The sequence below is a fragment of the Glycine max genome, chromosome 1 (assembly GCF_000004515.6).
Source record: "Glycine max cultivar Williams 82 chromosome 1, Glycine_max_v4.0, whole genome shotgun sequence".
Classification (NCBI taxonomy): Eukaryota; Viridiplantae; Streptophyta; class Magnoliopsida; order Fabales; family Fabaceae; genus Glycine; species Glycine max.
In genome coordinates this window covers 52,441,869-52,458,893 of record NC_016088.4, presented here as the reverse complement: position 1 = coordinate 52,458,893, position 17,025 = coordinate 52,441,869, and the positions used below count along the sequence as shown (strand labels likewise).

General features: G+C 35.1%; 3 protein-coding genes across 7 annotated transcripts; 1 reads left to right on the top strand and 2 right to left on the bottom strand.

Annotated features, from left to right (window-relative positions):
* The first annotated feature begins 1,079 nt into the window (after positions 1-1,079).
* On the top strand, positions 1,080-4,583 carry LOC100806939 (tyrosine--tRNA ligase 1, cytoplasmic). The gene is made up of 10 exons (XM_003517192.5): positions 1,080-1,294; positions 1,362-1,509; positions 1,671-1,960; positions 2,060-2,156; positions 2,613-2,718; positions 2,798-2,880; positions 3,190-3,335; positions 3,493-3,598; positions 4,278-4,337; positions 4,419-4,583. Exons 1-10 carry the CDS (start codon positions 1,206-1,208, stop codon positions 4,437-4,439), a joined length of 1,146 nt encoding a protein of 381 aa, XP_003517240.1. The 5' UTR covers positions 1,080-1,205; the 3' UTR covers positions 4,440-4,583.
* Positions 4,584-6,575: 1,992 nt separating this feature from the next.
* On the bottom strand, positions 6,576-11,333 carry LOC100779821 (pentatricopeptide repeat-containing protein At5g39350). 5 transcript variants are annotated; one of them, XM_014775946.3, is made up of 5 exons: positions 11,135-11,333; positions 7,832-10,346; positions 7,672-7,724; positions 7,033-7,193; positions 6,576-6,945 (listed from the first exon to the last, which is right to left on the bottom strand). In XM_014775946.3, the coding sequence occupies exon 2, from the start codon at positions 10,302-10,304 to the stop codon at positions 8,304-8,306; it is 2,001 nt and encodes a 666-aa protein (XP_014631432.1). In that variant the 5' UTR covers positions 10,305-10,346; positions 11,135-11,333; the 3' UTR covers positions 6,576-6,945; positions 7,033-7,193; positions 7,672-7,724; positions 7,832-8,303. The 5 variants fall into 5 exon arrangements, with proteins under 5 accessions (XP_014631432.1, XP_006573587.1, XP_003516575.1 ...); XM_006573524.4 differs by having other exon boundaries at positions 7,127-7,193; XM_003516527.5 differs by lacking the exon at positions 7,033-7,193 and having other exon boundaries at positions 10,628-11,333.
* Positions 11,334-12,711: 1,378 nt separating this feature from the next.
* Positions 12,712-16,441, bottom strand: LOC100806404 (zinc finger protein GAI-ASSOCIATED FACTOR 1). The gene is made up of 4 exons (XM_003517191.5): positions 15,581-16,441; positions 15,098-15,494; positions 14,748-14,980; positions 12,712-14,116 (listed from the first exon to the last, which is right to left on the bottom strand). Exons 1-4 carry the CDS (start codon positions 15,702-15,704, stop codon positions 13,317-13,319), a joined length of 1,554 nt encoding a protein of 517 aa, XP_003517239.1. The 5' UTR covers positions 15,705-16,441; the 3' UTR covers positions 12,712-13,316.
* Positions 16,442-17,025: the final 584 nt, after the last annotated feature.

Genomic DNA, 17,025 nt, shown 5'->3' with positions numbered 1-17,025 from the left:
AATAAATAAGTTTTGGTGCTAAATCTGGTTCCAACTTCAGTTACTTCCGAGGTAGTAGTGATAAAATGATTGAGTTGGGTTAAATTTATTTTGAGAGTGAATTACAAATTTCAATTCACCTCAATCTTCGGTGGGTTGTAGCCTGGTGGGTTGAGTTTATTATAATTTTTTTTAAAAAAATGGGTTAGAAAATGTAACTTATGAATTGACTCTTCAAAAAATTAAGTAAATCGAAGAAGAAGAAAAAAACGAGACATAAATAATTGAATCAGTAAGGGTATGGTCGGTGAAGTGGAAGAAAATGAAATGAAATAAAAAAAAATTTGATTTAAAGTTATATGATAGGTGTCAAATCCATTTATAATTTTTAAAACTTTTTCTTTCTTTCCGCTCTATTTCAATACTATCAAACACAAGGTAAATTATATTACAATAGTTAATTATGTTTTTATCTTTTAAATTTAAATTTTCGAAATTTTAAATCTTTTAAGCACTTTAATTTTTTTAGCCTTTGAGAAATCAAGATAAGATGAATATTGACTTTGACTAACTTATAAGAGTTAGAATCTCGAGATAGCAATATTTTTTTACCTTATACAAGTAATTTAAATAAAATGAATTAGGATATAATTTTTTTATTAATTATTAATAATGAAGGAAAAATATATTAAAGATAATTTTTTTCTGCTTTAGATAGGACTTAGGAGTGTCTGCCACCGAGCATAGGGTGTAATCTCTTTTGGGATATTGAAGACAAACGGTAGTCTTCTACTAATTTGATTTAGGGTTTACTAATTTTTTTTTATCCCCAGACCTTTTTTGCAGTTTCTAATCTAATATTTTACCAATCAAAATTCTTTTAATTTTTTTTCACCACTTTTAGTTTTGTTCAAGTAACAATATTAATTAACAATAAAATAATGTTAACAGTCAAATGACTGTCGTGCCAGTAAAGAATTTGTCAAAATAATAATTTTTTTTTTTACAAATTCTTTGAATATTTTAAAGAAAATAAAATACAATTTTTACCCTGAAAAGAATCCCAAAATGAATAAATAAACAATTATTTAAGACACGTACACCCAGGCCATACTCACCCTACCCACTCAGCCTTCTTCTTCGCTCTCTCGCTCTGACTGCCGCCGCCGTGCGTTCGTCTCTCTCTGGCGTTGACTTTTTTTTTTTGCCTGTGAGAGAGTAACGCAATGGAACAACCACCCACCGAAGCCGTCGAATCGTTGTCCGTCTCCGACCCTCAGATCCCCCAATCATCCAATCCCAGTCCAACTCATCTGTAAGTTTCTTTCCCTCACTAACTCCGTTTTCTAGGGTTTCAATTTCATCGTTGAATTTGCCCCCAGTTTGACTCCGGAAGAGAAATTTCAAATTGTGAGAAGCGTCGGAGAAGAATGCATTCAGGAAGACGAACTCCTTAACCTCCTCACCAAAAAACCCGAACCAGTTTGCTACGATGGCTTCGAACCCTCCGGACGAATGCACATTGCTCAGGTCAGTAAATCCCAATTCTCAATTTTTTTTAATATTCATATTATGTACTTATATTGAGTAGTTGATTACTTGAATTCTCTAAGGTGAATGGAATGGAATCTTTTGAAGGTGGTGTGGATTACATAATAGGTACTTTCTTTTACTTGTATATGTTATTATAGGGTGTTATGAAGACAATCAATGTGAACAAGCTAACTTCTGCCGGTTGCATCGTCAAAATATGGATTGCTGATTGGTTTGCCAAGCTCAACAACAAGATGGGAGGAGATTTGAAGAAAATTGAGACCGTGGGCCGTTACTTGATCGAGATTTGGAAGGCTGTTGGGATGGATCTGGAGAGTGGGAAAGTTGAGTTTCTGTGGTCCTCCAAAGAGATTAACGCCAGAGCTGATGAGTACTGGCCTCTTGTGTTGGATATAGCTCAGAAGAACAATCTTAAAAGGATTATCAGGTTCCTTTCCTTTTTAAAATTCCCTTTCATGTGTTCTTGTAAATAGTGGATTTGGACTTGAAACATTGTTTTTCCGTGTTTTTTTTTTCTGATTTATAGGTGTAGCCAAATAATGGGACGAAGTGAACAGGATGAATTAACTGCTGCTCAGATATTCTATCCATGCATGCAGTGTGCTGACATATTTTTCCTCAAGGTGTGTTTCAGGTTTTTTCTATATGTTTGTGCTTGCATCAATTATTTTATGTATACATACATTATTAGCTTGCCATTTGTACAAAATCATTCTAAAATAACCTTATAAAAGCTCACAATGGATGTTGTTAGTTTACTGTAGAGAACTGTCCGAAAATAAATTGATGCTTGATTTTTACAATGTTCATTAAAAATGGAAATCATGGTAGATGTTCACAGCCTTGAATGTGTTAGTTACATCTACCAAGAATGGATGATTTCTTCTACTAACTTCAATTGTGTTGTTCTTGTTTTTTTTTTCCTTGTCTTTATCTAAGCTATGTATTATTTATTTTCAATATTTGAAGATTCACATGTTGTGCTGTTTCTTATGTCCTAACCTCTAAAACAACTTGTCAATTTGCTTCTAACATGTTAGTGAATAATAATATGCATCAATGTTTGTATTGCAAAATAGGCCGACATTTGCCAATTGGGAATGGATCAGCGGAAAGTGAACGTACTTGCCAGAGAGTATTGTGATGACATTAAGAGGAAGAACAAGCCCATTATCTTGTCACACCGTATTCTTCGAATCTCCTTTTGAATAGTGTATATTGAAGTTGTGTATCTCTCACTAACTTATTTAGGGGTGATTTGCAGACATGTTACCTGGTCTTCAGCAAGGGCAAGAAAAGATGTCAAAAAGTGACCCATCATCTTCCATTTTCATGGAAGATGAGGAGGTAAGTTGTTTATAGGGTTATCAAATTTGTGTCATTATTACAAAGGCTAAGACCTATCTAGTTGCGTTCTGTTTTAATTCAAAGGATGGCTAAGAATTTTTTCCATTTTGTGAAAATTGCAAAAAATATAAAAATGGAATAAAATATTAACCATGAAGAAATATATGGTTGTGCTTTTTGTGGCAAAGTATAGGTATTTGTTCCTTAATGATAAATATATTTTAAGTGGTTCCTTTTATTTGTAATTTTCCTTCATATTTTTAAAATAAAACTTGTGTTGTGTCTGTTTAACTTTATATTTGGATATAGGCTGAAGTGAATGTGAAAATAAAAAAGGCTTATTGCCCTCCCAAGACTGTGGAAGGAAACCCATGCTTGGAGTACATTAAATATCTTGTCTTACCTTGGTTTAATGAGTTCACAGTGGAGCGTAGTGCAGATAATGGTGGGAATAAGTAAGTTTTGCTATTTTCCCTCTTTGAACTTCTGACGCCTTTAAAGTAGCAACTTCTTTGGTAATTTTGTTTACCTTTATTCCGTCTTACAATTTTTTTACCTTTTCTTCTGCAAAAATGTTTACTTGATACATGTTCTTTCTTCCATTCAATCTAGGACTTTCACAAGCTTTGCTGAGCTGACTGCAGCCTATGAAAGTGGAGAGTTACATCCTGGTGACCTTAAACCAGCATTGGCAAAGTCATTGAATAAAATTCTGGAGGTGACGATTTCTGATTATGTTCGTGTGTTGTATTTTTTCTTCCAAGTTTTAAAAGCACAATTTCAATCATGTATACTAGGTTGTAGTGTTATTACTTTGCATTGAAACAGGGCATTAGAAGGCTTTTGAACATATATACTGCAAGCCTATTGCTTTTCAGATTCCTATAATCGTATTGATTTGTGTGTTTATAATTTGTTGGGCTTAAAATTTTAATGTGGTTTCAATCTGCAAATATCAATGTGGTAGTTAAAATAATTCAAATTGTTTAATCCAACAGATTCTCCAAGTTAAATAATTCTGTTTAAATAGTGTACTGTTTACACTTCATCCTTCTGCATTTTTATGATCAAACCCTAACGTTTTTATTGGGACTCAAGTGGCTTCGTATATTTGCTTCAATTATTAGCTTTAGGTATGTTCATGTCTCTAGTAAGTTTTTTCACCTGGGAGAGGAATTGATAATTAGACACCAGAGCTGCTACCCTCATGTTTAGGCTGCTCTGGACATTATATCCTACTGGTGCTGGTAGCATCTTACTATTCATTGTGAACTTGTACAAACCAAGACTAGTGGTGTTATAGCTTATATTTTATGTGAACTATGGTATTTTTTCTTTTTATTTCTTCATTTCTAGTATGTGGCACAAGCTCAACTATTGTTTCTTGGACTCTGCAGCCTGTTAGGGAACACTTTAGGAAGGACAGCAATGCTAAAGAGCTACTGAAAAGGGTCAAGGTGAGCCTTGTTTCGAATTAGTAAAATACATAAAACAATCAATTGGGTGTTATACACACTAAATTTGGTTTTGGTTTGCAGGCTTACAGAGTCACCAAATAATATGCTCGTTAAAGACTTCAGGCTAATTTCTATTCTTTGCCAAACAGTCGTTCTTTCACGTTATGAGATTATACACTTCTGGACTTCTAAAATGTGGCGGAGGTTTTCTTTAGAATGAGTAATGTGATTTTTGTTTACTTAAAATATAGATGTGTCTATTTATATTTATATTTTTATTTATGCCATGAATTTTTAATTATCCATAATACAAATACTACCGACTTGCCTAAAAAATTAAGAGTAACAAATTTTAATTTAGTATTTTAGGCTATGTTTGACAAGGTAGCGTCTAGTTGTTTTATTAGCCGGAAAACTTGTTTATCTATTTGGTAAAGAAGATTTTTTTAATAACTTTTAACATATTTTAAAACTAGCTTCTAGTTGTTTATATTTTCTTCTATTTTTATCATCAATATATTTTATCAAATTTTTTAGCTATCATTTTAAATAAATTATAATTTTTTTTTCATTTTATACTTTTTAGTTAGTTTTATCGAATACTTGTAATTTAATGAATACATGTAATTTAATAAGTTGGTTTTATAATTTTTAGTTAATTTTTTAGTTAGTTTTGTTGAATGTAGTGTTAACATAACAAAAGAGAATAATTTGAGAGAATTAAAAGTGCGTAACAAGCAAATAGCTATAGTTGGATTGTTTTTCATGTCAATTTTTTAAAAAACGAAACTAAGTTCTTAGTATATCAATGTCAATAGGTGGTACGAATTTATTCTTGAACAACATTAATGATTATTAAATGACAAAATGAACATATATTCGGAAAAAAGAATGGATATAGATGTGGGGTTTTTTTTTTTTTTTTGGAATCGAACTTGTGTTTAGATGTAACAACCTAACGCTAATTGGTCAACATCTTAGTGATGGTCTAGATGTGAATTGTGTTAATGTTAGTATAATAACAAGTATATGTTGTGTTTTAGAATTAGATGGGCAGTTTCTAATCTTAAGTATAATTTAAAAAAATCTCTGTAAATTATACTAATTATTTATCTTAAATGATAGCCTTTTGAACAGTTATTTTTCAACTAGTGTTTTTAGGAAAACATATATAAGAAAAAAATCAATTTGAAATTTTTTTTAACAATAATTGACTCGAGTATCAATAACTTTGATTTGAAACAATAGAATTTTTAATACAAGAAATAAAAGTTTTAAACTAATAAAATTGAAATCTAGGGGGAGGGGGAGGAAGACAGATCTCAAAATAAGAGATATGAAACACATAAAATAATGTATATAACATTAATTTTTGTATCTATCCCTCTCTTTTCATTATGTCATTGATTACATTTCAAATTTAAATTCTTCTCTTTTGTCTGTTCCTCTCTTGATTGTAAACTTTGTTGTAAAGTATCCTTTCTAAAAAAAATGATTAATAATTTACTTTTTTAAATATAAAAATAAATAGGTTAAATTATTCATTTGGTACTTAAAGTTCATTAATACTTTTTAGTTTCTATAGTTTGAAAGTAATTTTTTTAGTCCCTATGATTTACATTTTAATCCTCTTTTAGTTCATATAATTTAAAAATGATATTTTTAATATTTTTGTAATTAAATATAATTGATAATATTATTCATATTTTGATGATAAGGACTAAAATGAAATTAAAATATAAAGTATAAGAACTAAAAGATCACTTTCAAACTAAAGAGACTAAGAAAGAATTAAAATGTAAATTATAAGAACTAAAAAAATCACTTTCAAACTATATAAACTAAAAAAGAATTAAAATGAAAATTAAAGACTAAAAAAATCACTTTAAAACTAGAACTAGAACTAAAAGATACAGATGATCCAAATGAATAATTAAATCAAATAAATATTAAACAAGGATAAAGTTGCATGTTACAGACAGAGAATAGTAAGAAACGATTTAATAACAATGTATTAATAATATAAAGATTTTTTATGCTACATTTAATTAAATAGTTATATATGATAATGATTATCCAAATGTTGTAGGGATAATTAGATGTAAATAAAATAAAAATACAGCGGCGAGTGTGCATGTGTGTAGAGAGGGTGTAATACGAATAGAGCAATCTACTTGTTAAAGACTACTACTTAAAGACTACTACTATAATTCTTAGATGCTCAGCACTATTCTTTAGTTGGACTATGTGATTTGATAGGCTTTTAAAGAAACAAGGGCAAAAGACAGACAACTATATGTTTATTGGGTTTGCATGTATTAGCCCAATATTTGAGACAAAATTATTGTAAGAACCCAGAAGAGAATGTGAGAAAAGAAAGGTCACTATCATGACATCTGGGTTATATATATTTCTCCAGAACTGATGTTAGCTCATTGCTTTTCCCCTCAACCTTTTTCTTTCCAGAATAATTTGATAATGTCTATGAAGCATCACTGCATCAGAGAGATAAATAGCACCGACTCTTTAGTCTGGAACACTGTCGAGAACAGGAGTTTTGGCTTAGAACCTAGCTTCTTTTTCCTGCCACAGATTAGCGAAATAGCTACTGCAATTTGAGAGAATCGTAGTTAGAAATATATTGCATTGTTGTGTGTGAAAGATCTCTGGTATACCAATGATCTGTGTTTATCACCTCAAAATAACATTTAACTAGTCAAACAAATTAGCAGACAAGCCATTTATTTTATATTTGTGAACTTGGCCGAAGATTAATTCGTTATCAATACCATGAAATGGTCAGACAACATGACAATGCCGACGCAGTTTATATCATTTGTATGCCAGCTGTTGAGTCTCCATTGATAAAAAAAAAAAAAAAAAACAAGCGATTATAAACATATAAAACAAAAGTAATGCATGACTATAATATTTTTGTTAACTAAAAGCAAAAAACTGATCATAATGGGTGCCAACAAAGTCAAGTACATAAATAATTTAACTCCATGAATTAACAAAAAATGAGTAGTAGGTTGTCAATATTTTTTACTATTGATAAACCAATAAAATTTCAAAAAGATTATGGCTTACATCAATATGTCTAAAATATAAGCAGTCACTTCAGTTAATCAGATACTTAATGATAAAATGACTAAAACCTAGTAGAATTTGTGAACCTTGAACATATAAATTACATATTCACAGCAGTGTCTATGTCTTCATAAAGACAGAGTCATCAAACAAAGAGCATCACCAGTAAGTGAAGTCATTATGCTCGACATAGCTAACAAGCGACTGCATAAAGTATAAGTCTATAAGAATAGGTGGTACCGACCTAGTTCTGCTCTGCCTTTCCCTCATAGTCAATATGTCATCATTGTCATCTTGCTGCAAGGAACCACAATTCAAGAACAGGAGCAACATAATTTATTTTATAACCATTAAAAGCAGGTGAAAGTAAAAGTAGCAACAAAAAAAAAAATCCAACTACTTACCAAGAAAATGGGAGAATAAGAAGTTGAAACCAGTCTAAGGGATCAACAACAACCAGACAATCATAGCAAAATGCAATATCCTGAATACTCAAAAATCCATCTCAGTTAAACCACAAACCTAGCAACTGAGAAGCTTGTTAGGTGATGAATGTGTGTGAAAAGTCGCAGACATTAGGCACTGGTTGTTATTGGCTATTGTGCATCAACAGAAGTGTATCAAGGAAATTGGAGCCAAAATCTCGGCCTTGAACTCTATGCATGCCAAACATTATTGAAGCAAAGACATTTCCCTCCGTCATAATTAAAATAATGGAAAAAGGTAGGCACTTCCTCCTCAATAAAGGAAATACCTTTCACATTTTATAGGGTCTTCCATAACTACAGCAATAATGACTCTCATTTTGGACAGAATTTCAATGTTTGTGGCAGATGTTGTTAAGCTGACATTGTAATCTAAATGAGCATATTCAATTCACATATCTCTGACCTCAATTAAACTGTGAGCAGGTAGTTTTCTTAATCCTACCTCATTTACCATATCTCTAACCCTCTCTGCATCTCCCCACCTTCCTACAGCAGCATAAAGTTTTGCCAACAAAACATAATTTCCAGTATTTTCAGGCTCAAGCTTAAAAGTCCACCTAGCAGCCACCTCTCCCAGTTCAACATTTTCATGAATCACACAAGCACCGAGTAGTGCACCCCATACGGCATGGTTAGGTGTTATAGGCATTGTTCGAATAAGGTTATAAGCATCATTCAGTCTACCAGCACGTCCAAGAAGATCAATCATGCAAGTATAATGATCAACATGGGAAATAATTTGATGTTGCTTGAGCATAAAGTTGAACAAAGAAAAACCCTCGTTAACCAAACCTGCATGGCTGCAAGCATGCAGAACAGAGGTGAAGGTGACATGATTTGGTTTTACTCCAGATTGAACCATCTGATTGAAAAGTTTCACAGCCATTTTGCCATGTCCATGCTTTCCATAAGCAGCAATTATTGCACTCCAAATAATAATATCCTTGTCCTTCAGAGAAATTATATTGAAAATCTGGTGAGCATATCCTAAACTTCCACACTTTGAGTATATATCAACTAGAATACTTGCTACTTCAAGTCTGTAAAGAAAACCAGATCTTATAAGGTAACAATGTATGTTCATTGCCTGTTGGAGATCAGCAAGAATAGCATACGCAGGGAGAAGACTATTAAAGGTTGCATGGTCGGGCTGTACATCTTTCACTAGCATTTGCTTAAAGAGTTCTATTGCTTCTCTTGCAAGCCTATTTTGTATGAACCCAGATAGAAGAGCATTCCATGGGGCCGTTCTCTTTTTAGAGGTTCCCATAAACACTTTATAACTGAGGTTGCCACAATTACATTTGGCATACATATTAATCAAGGCAGTTTCCACAATGACCTCAGACTCAATCTTTTGCCTTATTGCCCATGCGTGCAGGCACTTGCCATGGTTCAAATAAACCAAACTGCCACATGCTGATAGTAAAGAAGCTATACTTACTGAATTTGGTTTCACTCCTTCACACTGCATCATCCCACAAAGCATCAAAGCACTTCTAGCATCCCCATTCAGAATGTATCCATTGATCAAAGTTGTCCATGTCACCACATCTTTATCATCCATCCCCTTCGCTAGTAACCATGCTTCTTTCATCTGACCACACTTAACATACATGTCCACCAACGCATTCCTAACTACAATATTTCCCCAAAACCCTTTCTCTTGAACTAACGTGTGAACCTCTCTCCCAAGCTCCACATTCTTCAAAAGGCCACAAGCAGGCAACACTGAAACCACAGTTGCACAATCAGGCTCCACACCCACATCCATCATTCTACCATAAACATTCACTGCATCTTCGGCACAGTTATTCCGAAAGTACCCATTAATCATGGTATTCCAAGAAATCACGGTCCGTTCCTGCATCGGGTCAAAAACAAGTTGTGCTGCTTCTTTCTCCCCAGCATTCATATACATTGCCAACAAAGTGTTCTGAACAAATGTGTCGGAATCGTAGCCAAACTTAAAGGTCTGCCCATGAATTCCAACACCCACATCGATCAGAGACAAGTCACCACAAGCCTTGATAACAACCGGGTATGTGAATTTGTCAGGCAGGGTACGACCAGAGCCGAGCATTTCCACAAACAAGTTGAGGGCATCAAAGGGGCGCCCAATTTGGACATACATCCTCATCATAGCGTTCCATGAGAACAAACATGGCTGAGACAACTTATCAAACAGGTGGGATGCATAGGACGCGTGGTGGCATTGCGCGTATGTTGTGGCAAGCTTAGAGCAAAGGTTGGAGGAGGAGAAAATACCTAGGGTGAGGATGAGGGCGTGCAGCCTTTTGGTTTCAGAATGAGATTGAGAAGCTGAAAATTTTCCCAATAGCGATTCACACTGTGCTGCAGTGGTCGCAAACATCATGCCTTTCTTCATTGGATCGTTCGTTTATACAGTGGTCGCAAACATAATGCCTCCCTGTTTGAACCAAAGTAGTTTATCAGCAAAATGAAGGAACAGTGTTGAGGCATTAAACAGACAAATTGCCAACCATAAAATGTATAAACAAGGAAGACAGTTTAGTGATATAAATAACAAAAAGCAAATGCAAAATAGGAAGATGGTGGATAAAAAAATTGCTAATAACTTAAAAGGGCGAATTCCTGGGAGAATCACGAGGTATTTGAACAAAAAGATTGAACCTTGTACATGTACCCAAATTCACACCCCTATAATAGTTTAAAGGATTAGATTTACACCTAGATTTATGCAGTTTCATGTCAAAACCTTTCTGCCCAACTCCACATGCAATTCAATAATTTTGCATATTAGCTGTCTATATTTGTCTCCAAATCAGAATGCTCTCATTTGCCAAGAAAAAAACAACACACGTCAAGCAGAAGAAACTGATGAAATTCTCAAGTTTCAACTGTGGCAAAGAAGTTAATATGCTTATATAAGAATTGCAGATTTGTTTCAACTACGAAGATACTATGATCAAATCATGGTAAAAGAAAAAGGACACGAAAGAAAAAAAAGTAAGAACTAAGAAGAGAAATGGCACAAGGAAGGGACGTGAAAGGAAAAAAACAGTTACAGATGGGTCAAAAACATCATTATAGACACAAATTAGCGGCTAAGCATCTCAGAAAAAGTGCAGGCTTGAATTCAAATGTGGGGCGCGTAAGAACTAAGAACCACCTGATCCCACCGTAAATTAATATCAGCAAGAAAAAGAAGATGGGTTCTAATGTTCTGTGGCGTACCTGTTGAAGGAGGCGTTTCGTGTTGAAAGAGCAGCAAGAATTTCCCCTGCAACAACAAGAACAAACGCGGCCGAGAATGAAAGTGGGATAGTGGGTAACAATCAATGGCATCTCTGTATTTTTACTCGGCAAGTTTTCCCAACCTCGTATTTCCTAAATTCTCTTAAGATATTAGCAGAAATATGCTAAGATATGATGGGATTATATTGAGATATGACGGAAATGTGTTCTCTCTGTGTTATAATTATCGTTATTAAACATTAATAAATAGATGAAAAAAATAATAATTTTATAAATTAATATTATTATCGTTAATTTATTTTTTGTTTTATAATCTATTATATGATATATAAGTAAAAATAGTAATAATATATTAAAAAGTTAAAATGAAAAATATTTTGAAATATTTTTTTTAGAGGGCGATTATTATTATGAACGAAAAAAATATAAGATATGATTAAGATATAAAACAAGAGGGTCACTTATAAACAAAGAAAAAATAATTATTTGCTTTTTTTTTAAACAACCATAATTTGATTCCCATTCTCGGGCACCATCTTCCTTCGGATATTGTTTTTGACTTGAAATCTTCAAGGTTTCACTCAAACCTTTTTTTTTATTTTCTTATAATTTTCTTTCAGCAAGTTTTGGGAAATGGATACTTCATTTGCAAAGTTGTGTGAAATTTCCTGTGTTTATGTCCTTTTGATATATATTAAATACATTAGTGTGATTAAAAATTATGATAAATAAATATAATTTTTTCACATCTATGACATAAAAAGACTTACAAAAAAACAGTGACACAAAAGACATTTTTTATATATATTTCATGAGAATCACAACAAACAAATCTATTATTATGAGTTGGACTTGCTGCCCTTATAAATGTGACCTAAACAATATCTATAGGCGAGTTACTTGAATTGGTTGAAAAACAACATCGCAGAAAAATCTGAGGCTAATCTCGCCATGTGAATTGTTCAATTTTTTACCTGCATGTGAATGTTACAATCTATGAAGATGGACTTGATTTGCTTTGGTTCTTACGACCAAACTTCAAAAGACCAGGGCATACTTGCAGAAAAAAGATGCATTCTATGCTAAAAATATAGAAGACACAAATGAAGAGGTGAAAAGCACGTATTCTTCAAGAAGCCAAGACGAGTAAGAAAGAATGATAGAGTGTCGTTTTTATCAATACGTAATGGGAATGACAAAGAAAATTATCATTCCAACGTAAAATCAAAACAGGTCGGTCGTTGAACCTCACCAAACCCGCTACGTCAGTGTCAATGAATGCAGCTCAGTCATTTTACTAAAAAGTAAAAATTAAGGGCCACCGCACTCGCACACCAATTTCGGCTATGGATTTGCAAAGGTTTCTTCATGCTTAAATGTCAAACAAATGTCAAGTGTCATGTTGCTTATGCAACTTGGGGACCGAAGAAAAGCTACCTACTAGGGAAGCTATTATTTGCATCCTTTTTTATTGCGAGGAATTACACCATTACAATCTTATAGGCAACGGTTGCAATTTTGCATCCTAGGGGATGCTAGAATAACGTGGAATTTGATTCATGGGGAAAAAATTGAACTTCAATGGAATACAATTTTACAACATAATGACAATATTCTTCGCGATAAACATTCAACCACCCATTTACTGCTTAACAGTAGAAGAAAACATAGAAGTTTCCTGATTTATGTCTACAGGCTACTATTATGGACCAACCAAATCATCCAACAGCAGAATTAATTCAAAACTGTAGATGCCCGATAAGCAAAAGATCTCTAGATGAAGTCTTCAAATTCACCATTGTCGCTACAACCAATGAAACCAACCCAACATCAATTTCAACCTTCTGCACAACACCAAATCCAGTGGTCCAGAGTAAACATAATATTGTAACTCGTGCCATTACTCATGGAAAGAAGGCTCTCTGGGCCTCTTCTTTGATATAATAAAAAATATACATTCTTTTCCGCCCACATTAGAGGCATAGGATAATCCAAAACGACCCGTTCAGAATTGCCTGTAGCACTGCTCAATAGGAGCATACTATATCTTCTTACTAATTCTCCCCCAATTGAACTGCAACTTCACAATGTGCAAGGACCACATAACACTGTACAACCAGAACTTATCGCCCCGAAAAATATAGTCCTTGCACCCAAAATATCAAGTGCTCCTCCTTCCAATATCTTTGCCAGGGAATTCTCCACTAGCAAAGGATGCCGCCGCAGTAGTAACATCCAGACCACCACCAATGGAGGTGATGAGTGCCGATAAGCCTCCACCAGGGGTGCCCCCAGCAGCCATCCCCAACCCGAGAAAATCGAGGGTGGTTTGCTTTGGACCAAACATGGAGGGAGTCCCCATCATTAACTCCTTTAGTCCAGAGCTACTGTCGCAGGGAAGCCCAAGTCCAAGACCTGCAGGAACTGAGGCACTCTCTGGTTCCACTGGCTGATGGCCCCATTGCAAATTATCTTGCTGAACTGATGACGTTGATGCAGAAGATGATACAATGCCTAACCCACGAAGAAAAGAGGCATTTGTTGCAGCTGCACCCATTTGGGCGGCTTTCTGCAGCAATGCAGTGGCAGACATGGCTGGCTGTGGCGGTGGGGCATACTGACGGCGTTCCTGCCTTCCCGTTCCAAAAATGGATGAGCCATGATTGGTGGCTAGGCACAGAGAAATGGGCTCTGAAGATGAAGGCCTTGAGAGGTCTGCTGGATGATCCGGATGCCCCATGGCCCTAATTAGGTCAGTGAATGCTGGTGTTTGAGAGTGGAGGCTTGCAGTTGCGGATGCTGATGATGAGGCAAACAAGCTTGCAAATACACTGCTGCTAGCACCACTGTTGCTGTTGCTTGTTGAGCTGGTAGTGCTGGTACTGGTACTGCTACAGCTCCCATTCATAGCAGTATTGACCTTTGGTTCTTCTATGATTTGTGGGGAATTTTCAGGCAACTCTGAAAGATCAAAACAGGGGGGAAAATTGTAGTAATTAAGAAGATGAAGAATGATATTACTATTAACTATTGATAATAATTAAGGGGAGTAAAGAAGCAGCCACTTACGATGCATAGACTTGCAAAGTATGTGCCTTTTCTTTCTGTGTTAAAGTTGGGAAGAAAAGAACAAATAATGGTTTCCTTTCTCAAATCCATTCCCCCTTCCACCCCCCAAAAAACAAAGCTTTTCTTTCCCTTTTTAGCTTTTGAATCTTTTGAGTTTCTTTGTCCACAATTGCATAGTTTACATACCACAGTTCCAAAGAACACCTTTTCCGCGGTTTACTTTTATAATTCCATTACTTAATTACTTTCACAATATTATTACTTAAATTAACTCTCCGAATCTTATATCACTTACTCTGATGTTATGAATATACAAAGCACACAACACACAGATGAAAACAAAGAACGGTAGCAGACAAAAACCAGTAAGCTCCAAGATCACAGAGACAAAAAAAAAAAAAGAAGAAAAACACCACCCACAAAAACAACAAATGTTTTGTTGGTCTAGTTTTAACCCTATCAAACGCGACAAAAGAAACGACCGAGAAGATTTCAATGTTTTCCAGATTCGGGTATTATCTACCTGGTTTTTGTGTCTGCAAGCTAGATGATGGTACAACAACACTGTTTGACTGAGAACTAACAGGCGGTACAAGTGGCGGCGGAGCCTCCACCGCCACCGGAGGCGACGAATCACCGGTCACAGCCTTCGAATCTGACTCTGAACTAGCCTTTGCAACAGTCTGAGGCTGAGATCTCGCACTTTCCTCTGCTAACGCATCACAAAAAGCCCTATGCGTGATGAAGCTATCCCTCCTTCAGAAAAAAACAAAAAAACAAAACAAAACTTTCATAAACCCCAAATCCCCAAATAGAAACTTTGTCAATAGTATCACAAAGGGTAAGGGTGAATGAAAGCCAAAAGGGTAAAACCTCGAGAACAAAGTGCCACAATCGCATTTATACTCTCGGGTACCGCAAATCTTGGAGTGAGCCTTCCAATCGGATTGAACCGCGTATTTCTTAGAGCACTTGTCGCATTTCCACTTCTTCTCGCCGTGTTTTCTGCAGAAGTGCTTCTTAATCCCCGTGAGATCCCCCAACGCTCTAGAAGGATCGTGGTGAACGCACGTTGGTTCGGGACACACGTACACCCTCTTTCTCACCTCCTTGCTCGACCTCTGCCTCAGCTTCCACGGAAGGTTGTGACCCCTCCGATGAAGCTGAAGGTTCTGGTCCCTCTGAAACCCCTTGTTGCAAATTTCACACACGAAACGGTTCGTGGCCATCAGGGTCTTCGGAGACAGAGCAATCACCTCTGCATCCGGATCTGAATAACCCCATAAAAAGTAAAATAAGAAAAACAACACAAGATGATGATGATTGATTGAAAAAAAATGAATTTTTTTGTGGTACCTGGCATTCCTGGAAGGTTTCGCTTCTTCTTTGTTGTGGGTTTTGGGGGCACTGTCAGATTGCCAGAGGAAGACACGCTAGCTTCCCCTGAAGCTGTGGAAACATTGTCCAAGTCAACCGGCATGGGAACCTTAAACGACTCGAGGATTTCTTAGAGGGAAAATAACCTTAAGGGCATTTAACCTCACGGAGAAAGTTTTGGTTTTAGATCCTTTTTCTTATATGGGGATTGCTTCTTTTTCTTCTTCTTCTTCTAGGGTTTCTACTCTCCTTTGCTATATCTACCGGTCAACCTGCAAATTTTCTTTTACCCGCCACCTGCCAGCTCTGATGATGAGGTCTCTGACCCAAATTCACGTTAATCGAAGAACTCGAATGATTAGACCCAATAGGGTAGTGCCTCGGGAAACTCTAGCCGGCGAGTGAAGTTGGATCCAATAGAAAAAAACGCAGAAATTAAGGTTTGATTTTTCAGACAAAAAGGGGTTTGGACGGAATGAGTGTAGGTGGGCAGCACCGAAGCGCGAAGGAAAAGGCGGAAGCAGAAGCAGAAGAAGGTCCTCGATCTCGTTGGTTCTTCTCTTGGGCGTTTCCAAAGGTGTAACTTTTTTCATCAGAAAATGAGGTGATAAATGGGAAAGTCGCAGGGCAATGAAAATGAGAAGATGTTAAGTTTGATTAATTAGTAGTAATGAGGAAGGGTGATGTCAGACTTGTTTTTTTGGGGGGGTTGGAAGGTGTCGTGCGTGAAGATTATTAGATATTAGAGATTAGTATAATAATAGTACAATACACTATACGAAGTACAATATAGTAAGACGAGAGCGAGAGAGAAAGAGGATTTTTTTTTTTTGCGCGTTGAAGTTGCTGTTATCCTCATTTCTCAACTTATTGAGGCCAATGGTTCGTTCAATTTGCAAGGAGAGTACAGCAGTGTTGGACACATGAACGAGGGTTTACTCCAATGTTTGTCGTTTTGTGATTTGTTTGAATGCGAGTTCTGTAAGAACCGACAGCGACTGGTCATTCACAGTTTTGGGTAAACAATAAATAAATTACTTTTTTAAAAAGTATATTGAGAAAAAAAAATTAAGAACATTTTACTTATTAAAATTGAATATGTAGCGTGAAATTCATTATCCAAAATATATATATATATATATATATATATATATACATATATATAGTGTGAAATTTAAAAGTTGTGGAATTACATTGATAATAACGTTTAGGGTTAAATATGATTTAGGTTATTGAAATATAAATCTATATGAACTTTAATCCTCCAAAATTAATTTCATTGCATTTGGTTAAATTTTAAACTTTTTCTTCTAAATCCTTTTTTATAACAATAGTTGAAACCAAACTCACTTTTTTTTTTTTACCAAGGAACCAAACTCAAACTTAATAAATAAGGATGTAATAAAAAAAACTCTTATCTTATT